Genomic DNA, 19,274 nt, shown 5'->3' with positions numbered 1-19,274 from the left:
GGTGAGTGTCTTGGTGGAGTCGAGAAACATCCAGAAAAGGACAAGGGACAGTGTGGGTATTTGGACTTTTCTTTTTAGGTTTGAATTTTTTTTAATTCATCTATTCAATGGGCATCTGACGGACATCAAAGCAGGGGTAGATGGACAATTCAGTTCAAAATAATGAGGATAAAAACACAAAGTTAAAAAAAATAGGGGCAAAATCAGGGGGGGGGGATATAACACGATTTTTCCGAAACTTTTTGTGTGCGCCCGTTCCAAATGGGGAAAAAAAGTGAGCCCGGAGGAACAATTGATTTTTGTGATACTAATGTGGGGTTTCGTGGAAAACAACCTCCCCTCCCCTCCCCTCCCCACGAATCTCCTCGTCAAGGTCAAGGCAACGCCCAACGCGGCCTCCACGCGAAGAGAGAAATGCATCCTCCATCCTCCATCCTCAGAACAACCGAGCTCGCTCAACAATCACCACCGTAGTACCAGCAGAGGAGGAAGTAACAGAGGATCCATCCTCCATCCTCCATCAACCATGGGCAGCTACAAGTACAGGTGCTGCATGTGCTTCACGCGCTTCAACTCCGACGTCCACGCCCTCCGCCGCTTCCTCTCCCAGGCGCAGGCCGAGCACCCCGCCGACGTCGACCGCATCCTCGCCTTGCTCACGGCCGCCTCGGCATCGCCCGCCTCGTCACCAGGTCGCCGGCGCCGGCCATGCCCACGCTCGAGGACTTCTTCGCCTTCCTCTTCTCGCCGGAACTCAACCCACCCATGGCCCACCAGGTTGGTTGCCTCTTGCCTGGCGCCTGCCTCTCCTCTCTACTGAATCCACAACTAATCACTGCTTACTTAATAATAATACTGTACCTCAGTTTCTTTTATTATTGGATTCGATGCTGATTGTTTGCCCGCTAGTTAATTAGCTAGCTCCATGATTGATTTCCCATTTCATCTGCTCCTCCTCCTCTGTTAAGCTACTCTTGCAGTCGTACGGCACTAATGGTTGACTGCAATAGAACTTGTCCCGAGGTCAACTCCCTCCAACCCACCTTAAGATTCCAATTTTACCTGTCTCTGTCTGTCAATCCATGGAACTGTTGGCGGACATGGGAGCTTCCCCGAACAAGCTTCATTCACCCATTACCTGTCACTCACCTCATCCTGTCATGGCCTGTCTTTTTCTCCCACACCAGTCATTGCCTGCCTGTCACTCTCCTCTCTGTGTTGGCATTCTAGGGGTGCTATATCCAATTCGATTTTGTACGCTACTCCTGCATTTGCTAATAATAGGCGAAGCCATCAGTACAGAGTAAAATCCTACCAGTCTTCTCCTCACAGTAAAAACATTTCCCCCCTCTGAGTAGTACCTTACTGTTAAGCTGTAGCTTCATGCCACAACAAATTGTACAAAAGATTCGCCTTTGGATTACTGACAACTGATATGAATTATTGATTTGGTTTCAAAGATCCTAAACCATAACTCTTTGCACTGTTTTGTGAATGTGATGTGCTTTAGCCTCTTGTACAAAAGACGTGCAAAATATTGTTCACCAATACCAATAAATCGGTTTTTGTCTCTTCTCTCACCATTACCTAAATTCTTTGTTCAGGTTCACCAGGACATATCTGCCCCATTCTCTCATTATTTCGTACTCACCGGACATAATTCCTACCTAACAGGGAACCAGCTCAATAGCGACATCCCAATTATAAAAGCATTGCAGAGGGGTGTTAGAGTCATTGAACTCGATATGTGGCCAAATTCTTCAAAGACCAATGTCGATATTCTTCATGGAGGGTATGAATTCTGTTTTTAAAAAACGTTCACTATTTTTATCCAATGGAATTATTGCAACATAATTGCGTGTGAATACAACTGCTTATGTGTGAGGGTGGTATTATGGGTGCGGCGTGACCAGCACTGAAAGCTCCCAAACAAGATGGCATTATGGTTACACATAAAGAGGACACATATTTTGCATATGTAGCATGATATACCTAGCATCACCCCTTCTCCATGAGGAAGGATGGATTCGGCTCGCTTCTTCCCTATGATAACAATGTAGCAAGAAGCATATTTCCCCTGATATATCACTGCTCAGTTCTATATTTGTATGGGCCAATTTGTTATAAGTACTCCGTGCTTCTTGGATTTGCAACCATCCTTTTTGTTCTCTCTGGCTTTGCAAAAATTACTTCCCCTGACTCTTCTTTTTTCTTGGCATTTTAAAGGACATTGACTGCGCCGGTAGAAATGATCAGGTGTTTGAAGTCCATTAAAGAATATGCCTTTTGTGCATCAACATATCCGCTTGTCATCACTCTTGAGGATCACCTTACACCAGATCTCTAAGCCAAAGTAGCTAAGGTAAAGTTTGCTTAGTATATCAACTCCTTGCACTTTTCCTGTTTAGAACCTCAATTCTGACTTTAAGTTATCATAGATGCTCACTGAAACATTCGGAGATCTACTTTTCATACCTAGTCCAGACCCAATGAAAGAGTTCCCCTCTCCAGCAGCTCTGATGAAGAGAAAAATCATCTCGACTAAACCCCCACAAGAGTACAAGGAGTTCCTCAAAGTTAAGGATAAACAAGATGTCAGTGGAAATATAGCTGATTTGCCAGACACAGGAAGCCTAAGAAGAATAGATTCAAATGCTCATAACCAAAATGGCAGTGGAAATCTAGCTGCAGACACAGGAAGCCTAAGAAGAATAGATTCAAATGCTGATGAATCTGATGGAAAGGTCTGCAATATCACTGTCTTGTCTAGACACGCACCCATGATTTAACACAAATGAGATAAACTTATTTCCATAAACAGGATGAACTGGATGAGCAAGATGAGGAAGATTCCGACGAGGATGATCCCAAATTTCAGCAGGACACTACTGTGAGTATAGGAAACTGATCACCATCCAAGCTGGCAAACCAAAAGGCCCTTTGCAGGATGCGCTAAAGGTGGATCCAGAAAAAGTCAGGCGGCTTTCTTTGAGCGAGACACAGTTAGCTAAAGTGACAACTTCTCATGGTGCTGAAGTCATAAGGTAGTTTGTATGATTCATTCCAGTGCACAAGAATACTAGAAGATTTGGTATTGAGTTGTTATAAGATCGCTTTTGTGGGTTTTATAATCTCAATGACTTGCTTATGCCATTGAATCCTATTCCTCTCTTTTAGTCCATAGTGATCCAGCAAGTTTATATTGTAGTCTTACAGTATCTAATGTGAAAAAATGGGGGAAAAAAGGAACTACCAGTGTTGCCAAGGTTACAGGACACACATGATAATTCAATAAAAGGCTGAATTCCGTAGCTCGGTACAAAAGATAGGCAACACATGCTATCTGTTAGTTGAAAATACAAAATCATTTATCCCTAACACTCTCAACATTAACCAATCATAAGATTGCATCTCTTCAAGGTGGTTACCATAGTCACACACTTGCTGAGGAAAATTTAAATTATGTTCAGGTTCACCCAGAATAATATACTCCCTGTGTATCCAAAGGGCACGAGGGTTAATTCTTCAAACTATGATCCAATGAATGCCTGGACACATGGTGCTCAGATGGTTGCATTCAACATGCAGGTGAGATTTCAGTTCTTAACTGCCATGTGAGCCAGTAATTTCCACTTTCTTCATGTTTTTATACTCGCATAGTATTAATATGTGTGACTGCTGAGAGCAGTAAAGCATAATACGTTGGGCTTTCATTTTTCAGGGGCATGATAAAGCGTTCCGGTTGATGCAAGGATTTTTCAGAGCCAATGGGGGCTGTGGGTATGTTAAAAAACCTGACTTCTTGCTAATGACAGGTCCAAACGGGGAAGTATTCGACCCCAAAGGTAGTTTTCCAGTGAAGAAAACTCTCAAGGTAGGTGTATGTTTCCCAGACTTTGACAACTGAGTTTTCTCAAAAATGTTCCAATCGAGCTAGTCCAGCATATACCTAAATCAAATCTGTTGTGATGTCCAAGCAGGTAAAAGTATATATGGGAGATGGGTGGCGCATGGATTTCAGCAAGACTCATTTCGATGCGTTTTCGCCTCCAGATTTCTATACCAGGGTAAGGCAACAAAGATGTTCATTTGGGACTTCTGTGTTTATAACAGTTGTGACATGAAAATCATATGCTGGGATGAAGTTGTAACTAGTGGTTCACAATCGACATGCTCTCTGAAAATGTACAGGTAGGGATCGCTGGAGTGAAGGCAGACACTGTGATGAAGAAGACAAGGGTGATCGAAGACCAGTGGGTGCCGGTGTGGGATGAGTTCACGTTCCCTCTGAGGGTGCCGGAGCTGGCCCTCCTGAGGATAGAGGTTCAGGAGTACGACATGTCGGAGAAGCACGACTTTGGGGGGCAGACATGCCTGCCGGTGTGGGAGCTGAAGCAGGGCATCCGTGCTGTGCCCCTGCATGACCGCAAGGGCAACAGGTACAAGTCCGTCAGGCTCCTCATGCGCTTCGATTTTGTCTAGCTAGCAGCGGCCCTGCAAGAAACATTCAGATTCAATCAGTCAGCCAGTCAGGCAGAGTGTTCTTCTTTTACATCTACTTGTGTGTGTGTGTTCAGTGCTTATTACAGGGAAATCAAGCTAGTATGTATGAGTTAGCAGTAGTGTGTGTATGTATGTATAGACTAGAGTGCACCCATTCCTGCATCACGCCCATCATCAATTCTTGCGTAGATCAATCAATGTGTATGTATGTACTGATTTTGTCGCCTCACGCCCATCATCAATTCTTGCGTACATCAATCAATGTGTATGTATGTACTGATTTTATGGAAAGAAGGAGCAGGTCGACCGAGCAAGCCTTTTGTGTGTTGGAATTTGATTTCTGTTCTCTCCCTCTGAAATTGTTTATCAATACGGATGATTATAATAGACTGTTTGTTACTTGTGGAAAACTGGAGATCATTTTGCTACTGCTCGTGTCTTATTCCACACGAATGAATCTGAATAAAGCTTGGTTGGGTTCAGAGTTCAGACTCAAATTCTTAAATTTTCTTTGGAACTGGACGAGGACACGCCACATCCGTCTTATCACCATGCTTGAATTATCCATATCGTTGATATGGGTCCATTCTTTTCTTTCAGCTTTTCAGGAAGGCTCACTTAACTGGTAGTAGTATTTTAAATGTATAATTTATTTTATTATTATTACGATTAATGTTCCACCGGGGAGTCCAGCAATGGCGCCACCCCGCAGCAACAACTGGAGCCCCTGCTCTGCATTTCCAACTTCTTCAGCATGTAGATTGATGGTCTGTAATTGTCTCTGTAATTGTCAATAAGGCCTTGCATGGTTTACCATATGGCACTAATTGGGGAATCCACCAAAGTAGATCAACGGCCACCAGTCCTATTCCTATGTCCAAGGCTGAAATACCAGTTCTTATGTCAGGGTTATTTTATTTTGCACAGCTTGATCACGGAACTTCTTCAATTTCGTGTCTATAATACAATTTACAGCATGAAAAAAATATGTTCTGATATTATCCATTATTGTACCATATATCACCAGTTCTCAATTCTCTCCAGCTACTTGTTTGTAGCAGTAGTAGGCAGGCTAGAAAGTTGATCAATCACATCCATTCGTGTGCCTGTGTGTCATTTGGAGGCATGGTTTAGGCCCTGTTTTTTCCAAAAATTTACAACCCAAAGTGTCACATCGAATCTTGCGGCATATGCACGGAGTAGTAAATGTAGACGAAAAAAACTAATTGCACGGTTGGGTGAGAAATCGCGAGACGAAACTTTCAAAACTAATTAGTCCATAATTAGACACTAATTGCCAAATACAAACGAAAGTGCTACAGTAGCCAAAGAAAAAAAATTCGCAAACTAAACGCGCCCTTGGTAGGTAGGTTTGTGGACAGGAGTGGGAATCTTGCTGGGAAGGAAACGGATGAGCAGGAGGACGACTGGAGCGGCTGGTGCTGGTCTGTTCGGTCACGGTCAACCTCCCAACTCCTGTTAAAAAAAAACAAAAAGAAAAAAGAAACTCCCAACTCCACTCCTCATCCAACGAATGCCACCCACCACGGGAACGGGGTCCGTTTTGTTTTCTCTCCCTCCACCCTCTCTCCTCGCTGATCAGCAATACATTCCAAACGGGGACTGATTCACAAAACTCAAAGATCATTTAGCACCGTGGTATTTTCTATAACCAGACTGGATACATACGTGCTCTATTCTAAATTATAAGATGTTTATATTTCTATACTTAGATATACCCTATGTATAGTAAAATCAATATATATAGAGAAATCAAAATATCTTATAATTTAAAATGAAAGGAGCACACGTACTTAGCGTGTGCGTTATACCTAACCTTAATTCAAAGTTATGGTCTGCATTTCCCCCCTGGATAGCCTGTCTGCGTTCTGGCGTACATGTGTTTCCTGCGGACCCTGCTTTGTCAAAGGTGGAATTCATTAAATGGGAATTCCTTAAATGTATAAGTGCACACTATCGGATACAGGATATTTGTCAAGTGCCAGGAGCACTCGGCGAAGCGAAAAAACACTCGGCAAAGGGTTTGTCGAGTGTTACACTCGGTAAACGACACTCGGTAAAGTTTGCCGAGTGTTTTCTGCCGGACACTCAGGCACGCGGGTAAAGTTTTTTTTTTAATTTTTTTCTCCTACTTTTTTTTGCCGAGTGTTTTAGATCTGAGCACTTGGCAAAGTTTTTTTTATATTTTTTTTCTTCTCCTTCTTTTTTAGAAAAAAGATTTTATTTTTGTTTGCCGAGTGTATTTTTTTAACACTCGACAAACAACCTCTTTGCCAAGTGTTTTTGTTTTGACACTCAGACAAAACGTCATTTGCCGAGTGTTTTTTTTTGTCGAGTGTTTTTAGCGCGGCACTCGATAAAAAACTTGTTCGCCGAGTGTTCGAAAAAATACAGTCGGCAAACCTAAAGACACAAATTTCGGGATTCCCGTACTGGGACAGCTTTACGTCTTGGATCTCTTTAATCACATCTTCCTTGTTACTATGCTTCCTTCCTGATGTGGAGCGTGCTAAGCCGTGACCGATCGCACTTTTCAGGAAAAGTGCGACTGTTCTTCTTCGTCATTGAACTGCAGCAGCGCGCTCTTGCCTCCGGCCGCCGCCGCCCACCGCCCACCGCCCACCCCACCGTTCCACCCCTAACCCCAACCGGAGGAGAAGAGCTCAAGCATCTTGTCCCGCCGCCGGCTCTAGCCATCTGGTTGTCTCTCACCGCCCGCACGGCAATGCCCCGTCACCTCGTTCGCCACCCCTTAACCCGCCACAAAATTCTGTTAGCTTGTGTTGCTAAGAAACAAGTTCAATTGGCAGCCGGCGATACACAAAGCTAGGAGACTTTGCATGGATTCAATCTATCTGTGAGTAATTTCTTTTGTGTTCGTATTCTCATTCTCTTTCGTGTAAAGTTTGCTTTTTCTTCTTCCGCAGACCAATTGTGTGTCTAGGATTTCTTGTTCTTAATGGCCCGTCCTTGTTCCTTTCTGCTTGGAATTTTATTTGTTCTAATTATTAGGTCTTGCCGAGCGAAGGGCATGAATCGGTCAGAGAAGGTGCAACCTATGTCAAGTAGCTGCTAGACCACCCCGTGAAACATAGAGGGTTGTTCTAGTGTATGGGCCCCCCAGCCATATAATTTTCACCGAAAAAATCAATGTGTAGTGTATGTATTTACTGATTTTCTCACAATAAAATGTTGTATAAAAAGAAAGAGCAAATTGACCGTGCAAGTTTTCTTCACTTCTCTGCCACCAAGACTCGAAATTATTGCTTATTATGGTAATTCAATTCTAGTTGTCCATATGTGCTACATTGTTTCTTAATTCTGTTAATCCATAGATCATTTTGCTACTACCTAGCTTATTCCACATGGATGACTATAAAATGATCGGACAAAGCTTTGGTTTGACCGAGACAGTAACTGCCGTCTTATCACCATGCCTGATGTGAGTTCATTCTTTCCTTTCAGAAAGGGCCACTTGCCGTCCTAAAAGAATGCAGCTATAGGATTTACAAGTCAAATTCATTTAAGTTTAAGCAATTTTATGATGAATAATATTAACATTTATGCCTTCAAGTAGATCAAATAATTAATTTAATGATACTTACTTTGTATTATAAAGTACTTTTTATATAATTTCGGTCAAACGTCAAATTATTTAACTCCCAAAAGCGAGAATTATTGTATTTTTTACATAGGGAGTACTAGTATTTTTTATGTAAAATTCATATTATCAGTATTAATGTTAGCAGTTTTACTGATTGACGCATGCATTCATTTTACCGCATCAATCAACTTTGACGCATGCATCCGTGTACCAGCAATTATCATTATGGGTGCCGCTTCCCATGTACTCTTATCCTAATAAATCTATTGATATTGATGGTGCATAATATAAGCTTCAAATTATTTCTAACGTAATAATGTTTTGTCCACATCTTTATACATGGTATAAATTCTTAAAAACAAGATCTCCTAATGAAGCTTTTAAAAAAGATCTTTATTTTTTCTCACAAAAAAATGTTAGAACTTTATTTTTGCACCAATTGGCATTGCTGCAGTCAATTGGGTAGCCTGACAAGCGAACTGATAATAGATCAGTTAGTTGAGTTCATGGTGGTGGAATCTGTCCATCCAGGTTTAAGTTGTTGACTTGACACGGGTGCTCATATTTTTCTAGATTTATTCCAGGATTTAACGGCGATATGCTTTCAGTGGCCCGTCAACAGTGAATTTCGAGATCTGTCGGCTCAGTCCTTCGGAGGTGCTCACAGGGGTAGGTGTAAGAGCATCTCCAGCAATACTACTTAAAACACACCCCCTACTTCTCTATTTAGGTAGCCACCTATTCTGAGACTACCCATATTTTGCTTTCAACTTCAACAATACTACCTCAACTCAATGTTTTCCTAAATAGTAAACGGTCTTTACACGATCGCCTTTCGTTTAGCGTTTAGGCTGTTTACACGGTGTTTAAACGAAGTTAAACGGTCTAAACGGTTTTATACTTTTTTAAAAAAATACATATAATTATATATGTGCATGTAAAAAATCAAGTATTCTAGCATTTATACATATTTATTCGAGTAAAAATCAATTATTTTGGTATGTATATATATTTATGCATGTGAAAAGAACTAAATATAGATATTTATGCATGTAACATATCAAGTGTACACATTTATAAATATAATAAACTTAAGTATACAAATTTATCCATACAAAACTGAACTAGATTTACCTCGTGTTCGCCTAAACAGCCGTTTAAACAACTGTTTAGCCCGTTTAATGATGTTTATCTCCATTCCGTTTAGGCCGTTTAGACCATTTTTTTCTATTTTTTTTACCGTTTAAACGGTCAACCGTTTAATTTTCGTTTACCCTCTAAACAAAACAGTTTACCACCGTTTACCGTTTACTGGCCATTTAAATGGCCGTTTAAGCGAACACTATACCTCTCAAATTCGTTTGTATAGTCAATGACATGTGGAACCCACATGTCATCCTCTTCCTCGAGGCCACGAACGAACTTGGCCATGGAACCGGGTCACCGCCGGGGGAGTGGCCGCCGTGCAGGGCAGGGGAGTCACCGGGGAGTTGGGTGCTGCGGATCTGGCCGGTGGGGAAGAAGACGGTCCGCACCCACGCTAAGGAGATGCCCACGCCGGGACCGCCTGCCACACGAGGGGGAGCACTGCTGCGCCGCGCGAGAGAAGTGGAGTCCAGCGCCGCCGCACCGAAGGGAGCCAAGCTCGCGAGGGAGCAGTGCCTGCGCCGGCTGGGGCGGATGCGCTACCGGTAGCCGCAAGGGAGCTCCTGGCCGCGCTGGGGTAGGAGCGGCCGGCGGCCGGAGGGCCGCCGCCGGGGAGGGCGCGTCGGGCGAATTATCGAGCGGGACGGAGGAAGAAGTGCGTGGAGACGAGAAAAAAGTAGGGGGAGTAGAGCAAGGGGGCAAGAGGAATAGGAGGTGAAGGGAGAAAAGTAGGAGGCCAACAATTGGAGGGGGCTAGTAGGGGCCTGCTGGAGTTGATTTTTTTGGCCTACACTGTCCAAATCTATAGTAGGGAGTCAAGTAGGGGCATTGCTGGATATGCTCTAATTCACGAAAGAAAGGTAGCCTGACAAAAAATTGCTCAAAGTTAAAAAAAGTATTTAGAAAACTTCTAAAACTTTTCTTAAAAACACACTATTTTTTCTTTTGAAAATAAAAGAAAAGCACATTCTCCCACTTATTCTGGACAGAAACAAATGCCAAAAAAGCAGATCTATCTGAATATCGTAATCCATTTCATTCCCCTGAGAAATTAATTTAATTCTGCAGTTTCCTGAATTCTCACGGTCTCGGACTCTCGACTCGCCGCTTCTCCGCCTCCCGTCTCGTCTGTAACTGCTACAGCTCCACCTCGGCCCTCTCCTCCTCGTCACCACCGGCCACGGCCGTCCTCCACCGCCGCCCGCCCACCGCTCGCTACTCTCGTCTCTCCCAGTAGAAGAAGAACACGGCTGCCGCCCACTCAGAACTCTCTGAGTGAGGCCTCACTCGCCTTGCTGCTATCGCTATGCATTCCCCGCCGCTCGCCGGAGCCCACCGTCACCGGGCCGTAACCACCACCACCACCATCTAGTGCCTATCCCTGATGCCCATGGCGCCCGACCGCCCCTTAGAAGCCTTCCGCGCCGCCGCCCGTGGCGCCATCGCGCACCTTCACCTTCCCGTCATCCACATCCCCGGATCCAATTCCAGTCCCAATCCCAACCCCAAGCAGCAGGAGGAACCCGAGGCCGACTGCCTGCTCCACCTCCACGTCGTCGTCACCAACTTCCTCCACAAGCCCCTCAAGTCATTCGCCAGGTGCTTCAAGCCCAAGCGGCGGGGAGGCAAACACTCCCCGCCGCTCCACTGGGATCACAGCAATGGCGCCACCCCGCAGCAGCAGCTGGAGCTCCTGCTCTGCATTGCGTTCGACGCCTTCGCCCACAACCTGCACTTGCTGGAGGACGCCTGCAGGCAGAAAAGTGAAGAATTTGGTATGGCTACCCGACAGTTGGAGCAATTTGTGGTTCTCAGGAAGGTAATCGATGGGAAGAGGGCCGACTTCGATGGGCTCCTTTCCAACCTGGGCTTTGCAAAGGTTGGGGCACCGCCAGCAAGGATCATGGGTGGTGCGTCCCCTGTCCCAGCACCAGCACCGGTCAGCGACCAGGAGGATGGTGCTGGAATTGGGGACGACGAGGGCGTGGACAAAGCTAGCGGTACACAACAGCAGGCACAGAGATTGCCTGCCCGGTTGCTTAACATTCCTTTGTCGAATGTGGAGCGTCTGCGGTCTACACTGTCTGCAGTTTCACTGACGGAGCTCATTGAATTAGTCCCGCAGCTGGTGAGCAGATCATCAACATCGCCAGATGCACATCCTGACAAGAAGAGGCTTTTCTCAGTGCAAGACTTCTTCAGATATGCAGAAATTGAAGGTAACATCATTTTTCATTTCCCAACAGAGAGGTGTCCTCGTTTCTACTTCTTCAGCTTGTAGGCTCATGGTCTGCAATTGCCAATCATGCATTCATTTTACCATATCGCACCAGTAGGGAAATCACCAAATTAGATCAGTCACTGTTAATCATCTACAGAAGGCTCAAATGCCACTTTTAGAGTCAAAGTAATTATATTATGTACATTTTAATCACTAGACTTCTTCAAACATTCAGATTCAGGATATGCCATTCGTATCTACAATTTACAGCATAAAATCTGTTCTGATGTGATCCATTATTTTACCACTGTATTTAGAAAATTTAGGTGAGCTACTATCAAAGATATGCCTATTAGACATTTTAATTGACCCATGCAACAACAGGGCGGTACCGTCCTGTTATCTTTCCTGTTATTACATTTTTAGTCAAGCTGCGCTCTATCCATCATACGATTTTCAAACTACAGTTCTAATTGGTACCTCAGCAATTCAGCATTCTGCATAACATAATGCAATGATACTTATGAAAAGGTTGCTCTTTTTATGTATTAGTTGGATCATAAGGTGATATTTGTAGCTGATGTTCTGCTGCTGCAGGAAAGCGGTTCTTTGAAGAGTTAGACAGAGATGGTGATGGCCAAGTCACTCTAGAAGATCTCGAAATTGCAATGAGGAAGAGGCGGTTACCAAGGAGGTATGCCCGAGAATTGTTCCGCCATACAAGAAGCAACTTCTTTTCGAAATCAATTGGGTGGAAGCAATTTTTATCCTTGATGGAACAGAAGGAGGCAACCATTCTCCGAGCATATACCACGTTGTGTTTGAGCAAGTCTGGAACACTTCACAAGAATCAAATTTTGACTTCCTTGAAAGGTGCTGGACTTCCGGCCAATGAAGATAATGCCGCTGCCATGCTACGGTATCTAAATTCTGATTCAGAAGGATCAATCTCATATGGCCATTTCCGGAACTTCATGCTTCTACTTCCTTCAGAACGCCTTGAGGATGATCCTCGGTATGTCTGATATATCCTGTTAGAAGAAACCTGCGGTTGAATTGGCTGTAGTGAATAGTGACTCTGCAATTATCACCAATTCTGACTATCTTTCATCATTGTATGGTGCTCTCTTAACTATCTTACTTTTCTTTACTAACAAATGCATTCAGGAACATTTGGTTTGAAGCAGCCACTGTTGTTGCTGTCCCCCCACCTATAGAAATATCCACAGGAAGTGTTTTGAAGTCTGCTTTAGCTGGAGGTCTTGCAAGTGCGCTCTCTACCTCTCTGCTGCATCCTATTGATTCAATGAAGGTACATTAGCATGCTTGTTTATACCGTTTTAGTTCAAACAAACGATTCAATAAAGCACATGATATTGAACTAGGAGCTTTCTATGTATAGCATCCCATTTTGAGATCTTACTTTATTATGTCTTTGATTGCCCTTCACAAATCAATATGCATGCGGTATGCCAAGGCATTATATGTGGCCTCACAGATTAGTATGGGATAACAGAAGTTTAGCCTGCCGACCAAAGTACTCAAAATCCAATTGCTTTATCTTTTTTTGCTGTATCAGACACGTGTCCAAGCATCTACGCTCTCATTTCCAGAGCTCATTTCAAAGCTTCCACAAATTGGGCTTCGAGGATTGTATCGAGGTTCTATCCCAGCAATTCTCGGCCAGTTTTCAAGGTATGTGGTATTTCATAGGTTTATATGCAAATCTTTTGTAGTCAATAAAATTTGAATCCTGTCATTTGCAGCCATGGTTTGAGGACAGGAATCTTTGAAGCAAGCAAGCTTGTATTAATTAATGTTGCTCCAACACTTCCAGAGATTCAGGTATGATTTACCACTCCAGTACTTCTTGTGCAAACTCTGCTGGAGCCCACCTTATAAATCTCATGATAGAACTTATTAGAACTTAGTAGTGGTAATAGAAACTTTCTGGTTCTTGGTAATAATTATTGTGCTTTGTGGAATTGCTTGATGATATGCCTTTTGTTCCATAGGTGCAATCAATTGCGTCCTTCTGCAGCACAGTCCTAGGGACTGCAGTCCGTATCCCTTGTGAGGTTCTTAAGCAGCGTTTGCAGGCTGGAATATTCAACAATGTAGGGGAGGCGATTGTTGGCACCATGCGACAAGATGGCCCAAAGGGATTTTTTCGCGGCACTGGGGCCACACTGTGTCGCGAGGTTCCTTTCTATGTTGCTGGAATGTGCCTCTATGCAGAAGCTAAGAAGGTATCCTCAATTTGTATTGATTTTGTGGTTTCACCAGACCTTCAAAGTGGCATTCACAAATCCCTATGTTGTTAACCTTTCTTAACTACCTTTGGCTGATTTTGAGCTATCAGTTCTATTGATTTGGGGAAAAATGTCATTCCTCTAACTCCAAATAGGCAGCCTAATGACTTTGTTTTGACACATGTTGGTACCAAATGGAGCTGTCTTAGGGGTATTTTTACTCATTTAGTCAGTTACTACTTATAGTGTACTCGTGACTACTTTTGGTTCTCATAATTTGTAAATGATAGCTATATTTGTTATGTTAGTATCAATATGCCTTGCATATTGGTGCATCCAATGATGATGGCTTTTGTTTTAGCAGGCAGCACAGCATGTTTTGAAGAGAGACTTGGAAGCATGGGAAGTAGTGACAGTTGGAGCATTGTCTGGAGGACTTGCGGCAATAGTGACCACTCCCTTTGATGTGATGAAGACTAGGATGATGACTGCCCCTCCAGGCACACCAGTGTCTATGCAGATGATAATCTTCTCCATCCTTCGAAACGAGGGTCCACTTGGACTCTTTAAGGGCGCGATCCCCCGCTTCTTCTGGATTGCTCCTCTTGGAGCAATGAACTTTGCAGGCTATGAGCTTGCCAAGCAGGCAATGATCAAAGATGAGAACAAGTCCAGTGAGTCAACACAAGAGAACTTGCCAAGAAAGCAGTGATCAAAGATGAGAGGGAATCCAGGGCGTCAATACAGGAGATGAAAGCCATGGTGGGTTCCACAGGATAATCTAACGTTTACCTACCTGGTTAACACCTATGGTGCAAAGAAACTGAAACCATGCAACAGATTTTTTTTTTCCTGTCCATGTTGCAGAGAAGCAACAAAACATCTGCCTATTTGATATTTGAATCCCATTTTAGGTTGCCACATCTTTTGCCCCCCTGGGAAATTTGCCGAATTTCCATTCCCATAGGCCCTGAGATGGTTGTATAGTACAGTAGATGAGAAAAGTGCTAGAGGACAGAGGCACATGCTGGAGCTGTTGTTCTTTTGCTGGATAGGACAGCTCGCTTCTTGTTTGTTATTTAAGGATGATCCACAGCCTTCCTTGTTAAACATGACGTAAATTTGCTGTACCCTGATTTTTAAGCACGATGACCCAATTGTTTTGGTGTTTGAAATAGACTGAAAAAGTGAAGAAGAAAGGATATTGTAAGTTTGTAATGTTGAAGATAGTCCTTGCACTGTTGGAGAGAACACACCGGTCATCTCAGAAAAGCTATGTATGCCGGAGACTTGTTGCACCAGGGGCGGATCCAGGGCCCGGGCTGCAGCCCGGGGCGAGTCCATGTAGCCCCTTTAACATATATGGTGTTTAGCCTAAAAACTATGATCTTAATTAGACAAAAGGAGGCCTAGGAAACAAGATCAGACTGTTTTGAACGTGAATCAGCAGCTCAGCCCGGAGCGCAGCCCCGTTCTGGATCCGCCCCTGTGTTGCACAATAAGTTCTGAAAGATGGGGGGATTGTCCTAGTGAACAGCCCTTCCATGAAAAGGAAGGTGAACCACGTTATGGAGAGGGCCTCGTCCATAGTAAGCATCTTCTTCATCGTAGTAATCCTCGTCTCATCATCGTAGTAGTCGTCATCCTCATTATCATACCTGATGATATTGCGTTCCTCCCACAGTGAGCAGGTGCAAGTTGCTTTCTTCTCCTTCCATTCACTCCCACATGTGTAGCAGAATTCATAGCCGCACCTGCAACAACCAATGTGCGCAGCAGCAGACATGTCAGCAAGATTTTATAAGAAACAAACCTAAGCAGCAACATATTGATTGGCATCAGGATCAAATATAACAAATGGGCACCATAAATAAACAGGCAAAAATACTTACACACAAGTCATATGGTAGCAACCCTCTGCGAATTCAATCATGTGCTTGCATCTCACATATTGCCGCCACAGCCGCTGCTGTGCAAGGTTCTGTACGTTGGCATCTTTTGGATGCCCATGCGGGTACCTTCTCTCGTAGTCATTGCAAGTCATCCTATCATGCCAGGGGACTTTACATCTGAAGCAAAAAGAGCCTCTGCATTTCACACACTTCCTCAAGTGTACTTTGAGCAAGTCCCTTGCATTGGCTTCATCAGCTCACTCAGGGACATCAAGGCTGAACACTTGGGATAAGGGCAGTAAATCTTTAGGGTTGGAGGGATTTGCTCTTCCCTGATACGCTGTACCATGATCTCTAATAGTTGAGGTGATAGGGATACCTTGGAACCCTCCACAGTTAGCTTGGAAGTGCAGCCATCTTGTGGGCAAGATGGGAGTGTTCCATGCAGCAGCTTAATTCTCACATGTTCCTTCATGCACGACAAGCAAAAGCGATGTGCACAGCCTTCAACAGCATGAATCTTAGAAACCCAGTGTCTTCCAAGCAGATGGTGCATCTCTCGCTTCTCTCAGCAAGAGCCTTGGCGATCTGAGCATCTATGAAATCTCTTGCTAATTTGAACACATAGCTGACCTGGCTGTGCTCAACAAGTGTTATTTCACATTTGTCAAATTGCCTTCGCAGTGACATAGCCCGATCAATCATGTCTGCCAGCTTCTTCTTTGGACGCCAAATTCCAAGCATCTGCAATCCCAATGATATCATCTCAGGAATAATCATAAAAAATCTTTTATTATATTTTGACAAGCGGATGAGTGGATAAGTCACCACAAGACTAGTACAAAAGAAGAGATTCAAAAACTTGACAGCTGAATTTACATGTAAACCAAATATTCACGCAAATGACAGCTGACGCAGAAGGTGAAAGAACTAATAGATGTACAAGCAACTCACAGCAACAGTGGCGCTAAGCTCAACATTAACTATGATATATCAAGCTCAAGGTCAACAACTCTTGCAGAACAAATACGAGATTCAGGACATCACAAGGTTGTCTTACTACAGATGCACCATTTTAGTCTTTGACCTACAAAGAAGTGTCTATCAACTGAACAAGAGCATTTTCTGTTGAGCAAAAGAGAAAGCTCTTGTTCAATTTATAGTAAAAAAAATCTATGATCTGACCAATCCAAATAGCTTTGTACATCTAATATAATGGTCAAAGATGGCGATTTTCTACCTCTATATCACAAAAAAAAATGGACATTATTTTTTTTTCAGTATGGCAAGCAAAAGAAGAGCCTTACATGGTTGTGCAGGAGAATGTAGTCGGTGAGGATGGTGGCGTTCCGGATGCCTAGCCTGAGCGCGGCGTGGAGGCCCTCCATGAGCGCCATGACCTCAATCGTCTTGCGGCCTCTACGAACCCCTCCACCAGCTTCTGGGTCATGAAAAGCACGTCCCAAAGCGGCCCGATCACTGCCGCCGCGAGCACCGCCACCGCCACCGCCACGCCGGGTCCCGGTCCCTCGGCCCCAACACCTCCTTGCTCGTCATTCCCTTGAAGAGGATGCGGTAGTGCGGGACGGAGGCGCCGGACCGGCAGGGGCGGGCGGCGGCTTGCGGTGATGATGACGGCGAAGAGGAGGACGAGGCGGCGGCATCGCGGGAAGGTCGGGCGTGGAGGGAGGCTTGGATGGCCTCGGCTACCTGGAGTCGATAGGCGAGGTCGGCGTCAGAGTGAAGGCTCGCCTGGATCGATCTGCTTTGTGATTCGGGCAGGATGGATTGGAGTGAATCCTTTCCTCTGTTTTTCAGCTTTCTCCTAAATTAATTATGATGTCTTTAATCGTTTTTTTCCTCTTTTGAGTTGTTATCACACTGAGTTATTAGATGCGAATTGGGCCAAATAGGTTTTTGTTTTTTTATTGGATGTTTCTTCATATAAAAAACATTATTATATAGATGGGTTTTGACATGCTTGAAAACACAGTGCTGAATTCCTCGGTTTCTATTTCAAATTATAAGTTGTTTTAACTTTTCTAAGTATATAACTTTTGTTATACACCTAGATAAATGCTACACATATAGTTTAAAAGTGAGAGTGTATTATATTATTTAGGAGCTGTACACCAAATTGGAGAGCAATTCTTTATAATTATATTACCAAACTGCTAAATGGAGATATGTGCTCGAAATTTTTTTGAGCGGCATATCATTCCATGAAATTCTAGGTGCGCCACTGTTAAAAATGCACTGTTACTACAGTGGAACCCCTTTTGATCATACTACTAGGCCTTTTGTTTTTTACAAACCTGCCTTGTAGAAAGCAAGGCCATTTTAAAAGCCGCTGGCTAGTTTTGTTTGAACTGAAAAGCCAAAAAGCCAAACCCCTCGAGAGAAGGCGCAGCAGGCCAAGATTGAGCTTGAACTTGTCGACCGAGGCGTCCAAGCAACCTTTCTTGCTTGCCAATTGCCATCATCTCTCTCGGGAAACTAGCTCCATGGAGACGAAGTCGATCCAGCTCCACTGCATCCTTTCCTCCCTCCCTGCGACTCCACTCCGTCGACTCAGATTCCCCTGCACCTGCAGCAGGCTCTGCTCGATCCATGCATCCACCGACGACCATCTATCTCTTCCTTGGCTCCCGGCGTGCTTAGCTCAGCTCCGTCCATCCCAAATCCCTTTCCATCAGGTAGGTAGGTCGCCAAAATAATTCCTACCCTTCAGGAAAAACCATGATTATTCTTCCTAGCTAATTGTCTTATTACTGTCCAGGCTTAAGCTTGCTTCTTCTTCTCCTATAAATAAAATCTACCGAGTATTTATGTAGGAGTATGTGTGTAGCCTTTCATTTACCTAAATGACCACTCTTGCTACAGAGAAAATCGGCTCTTGCTACAGTGAATGAACAGTGAAATAGCAGGCGGGAGCCAGAGCTGACTGGAGCCGTGCCAAACGGCACCTAAATGACCCCTCGATGCATATACAGGTTTTAGCTGCTCAACAACAACCAACTCAAAATCTACCTACACGATCATAGCTAATGGATCGGAGTACCACCGAGATAAATGAATTAATTCAGTCCAAGGAAACTAACGACGCATGCCTCCCCAGCATGCAGGCGCAACTTCCATCCTCCGCTAATGTCTTCCCATAACTGTAGCATAATTGATTACCGGACCTGCAACCACACTCTTGATGTTTATGGAGTTACGGCAATATCTGTGATTATATAGCTATATATATATGTGTGTGCAAGTGCAACCAAAAGATCGAGTACAAAAGACAATGTGCTTATAACTTAAGCGCATATTATGTGTGCAAGTTCAATCATGTGGTTGCATCTCTCACACCGCTTCCACATTTTCCGCCTCGCAAGCTTCTGCAACCTTTTGCCTTGAGGATCACCATGGGGGTAGCGCCTCTGGTACTCAAGGCAGCTCATCCTCTCATGTCACCTTACAGTCCACACACATGGGCCCTCCACACCTCACACACTCCCTGAATGTCGCAGGATATTCTGAGCAGAATGATCCTTCCACTTCGCTCAAGGACATCAAGGCCGAACATTTGGGGTGTGGGCAATAAATCCTTTGGCTTGGATGGAAATGTATATCTTCTTCCTTCAACA

The 19,274-nt window shown here is 44.0% G+C and overlaps 1 protein-coding gene and 2 pseudogenes across 1 annotated transcript; 2 read left to right on the top strand and 1 right to left on the bottom strand.

The window, feature by feature from the left end:
- Positions 1-350: 350 nt before the first annotated feature.
- On the top strand, positions 351-4,817 carry LOC136483396 (phosphoinositide phospholipase C 6-like; annotated as a pseudogene).
- Positions 4,818-10,342: 5,525 nt separating this feature from the next.
- LOC136483395 (calcium-dependent mitochondrial ATP-magnesium/phosphate carrier protein 2-like) lies at positions 10,343-14,890 on the top strand. Its single transcript, XM_066480451.1, has 7 exons — positions 10,343-11,493; positions 12,093-12,510; positions 12,663-12,807; positions 13,075-13,190; positions 13,262-13,340; positions 13,511-13,744; positions 14,112-14,890. The coding sequence occupies exons 1-7, from the start codon at positions 10,659-10,661 to the stop codon at positions 14,457-14,459; spliced, it is 2,175 nt and encodes a 724-aa protein (XP_066336548.1). The 5' UTR covers positions 10,343-10,658; the 3' UTR covers positions 14,460-14,890.
- A 383-nt stretch (positions 14,891-15,273) lies between these two features.
- Positions 15,274-18,269, bottom strand: LOC136479209 (E3 ubiquitin-protein ligase RSL1-like; annotated as a pseudogene).
- Positions 18,270-19,274: the final 1,005 nt, after the last annotated feature.

The sequence above is a fragment of the Miscanthus floridulus genome, chromosome 9 (assembly GCF_019320115.1).
Source record: "Miscanthus floridulus cultivar M001 chromosome 9, ASM1932011v1, whole genome shotgun sequence".
NCBI classification, from domain to species: domain Eukaryota; kingdom Viridiplantae; phylum Streptophyta; class Magnoliopsida; order Poales; family Poaceae; genus Miscanthus; species Miscanthus floridulus.
Note: the sequence above shows the minus strand (reverse complement) of the source record. Positions and strands in the feature narration are given on the sequence as shown.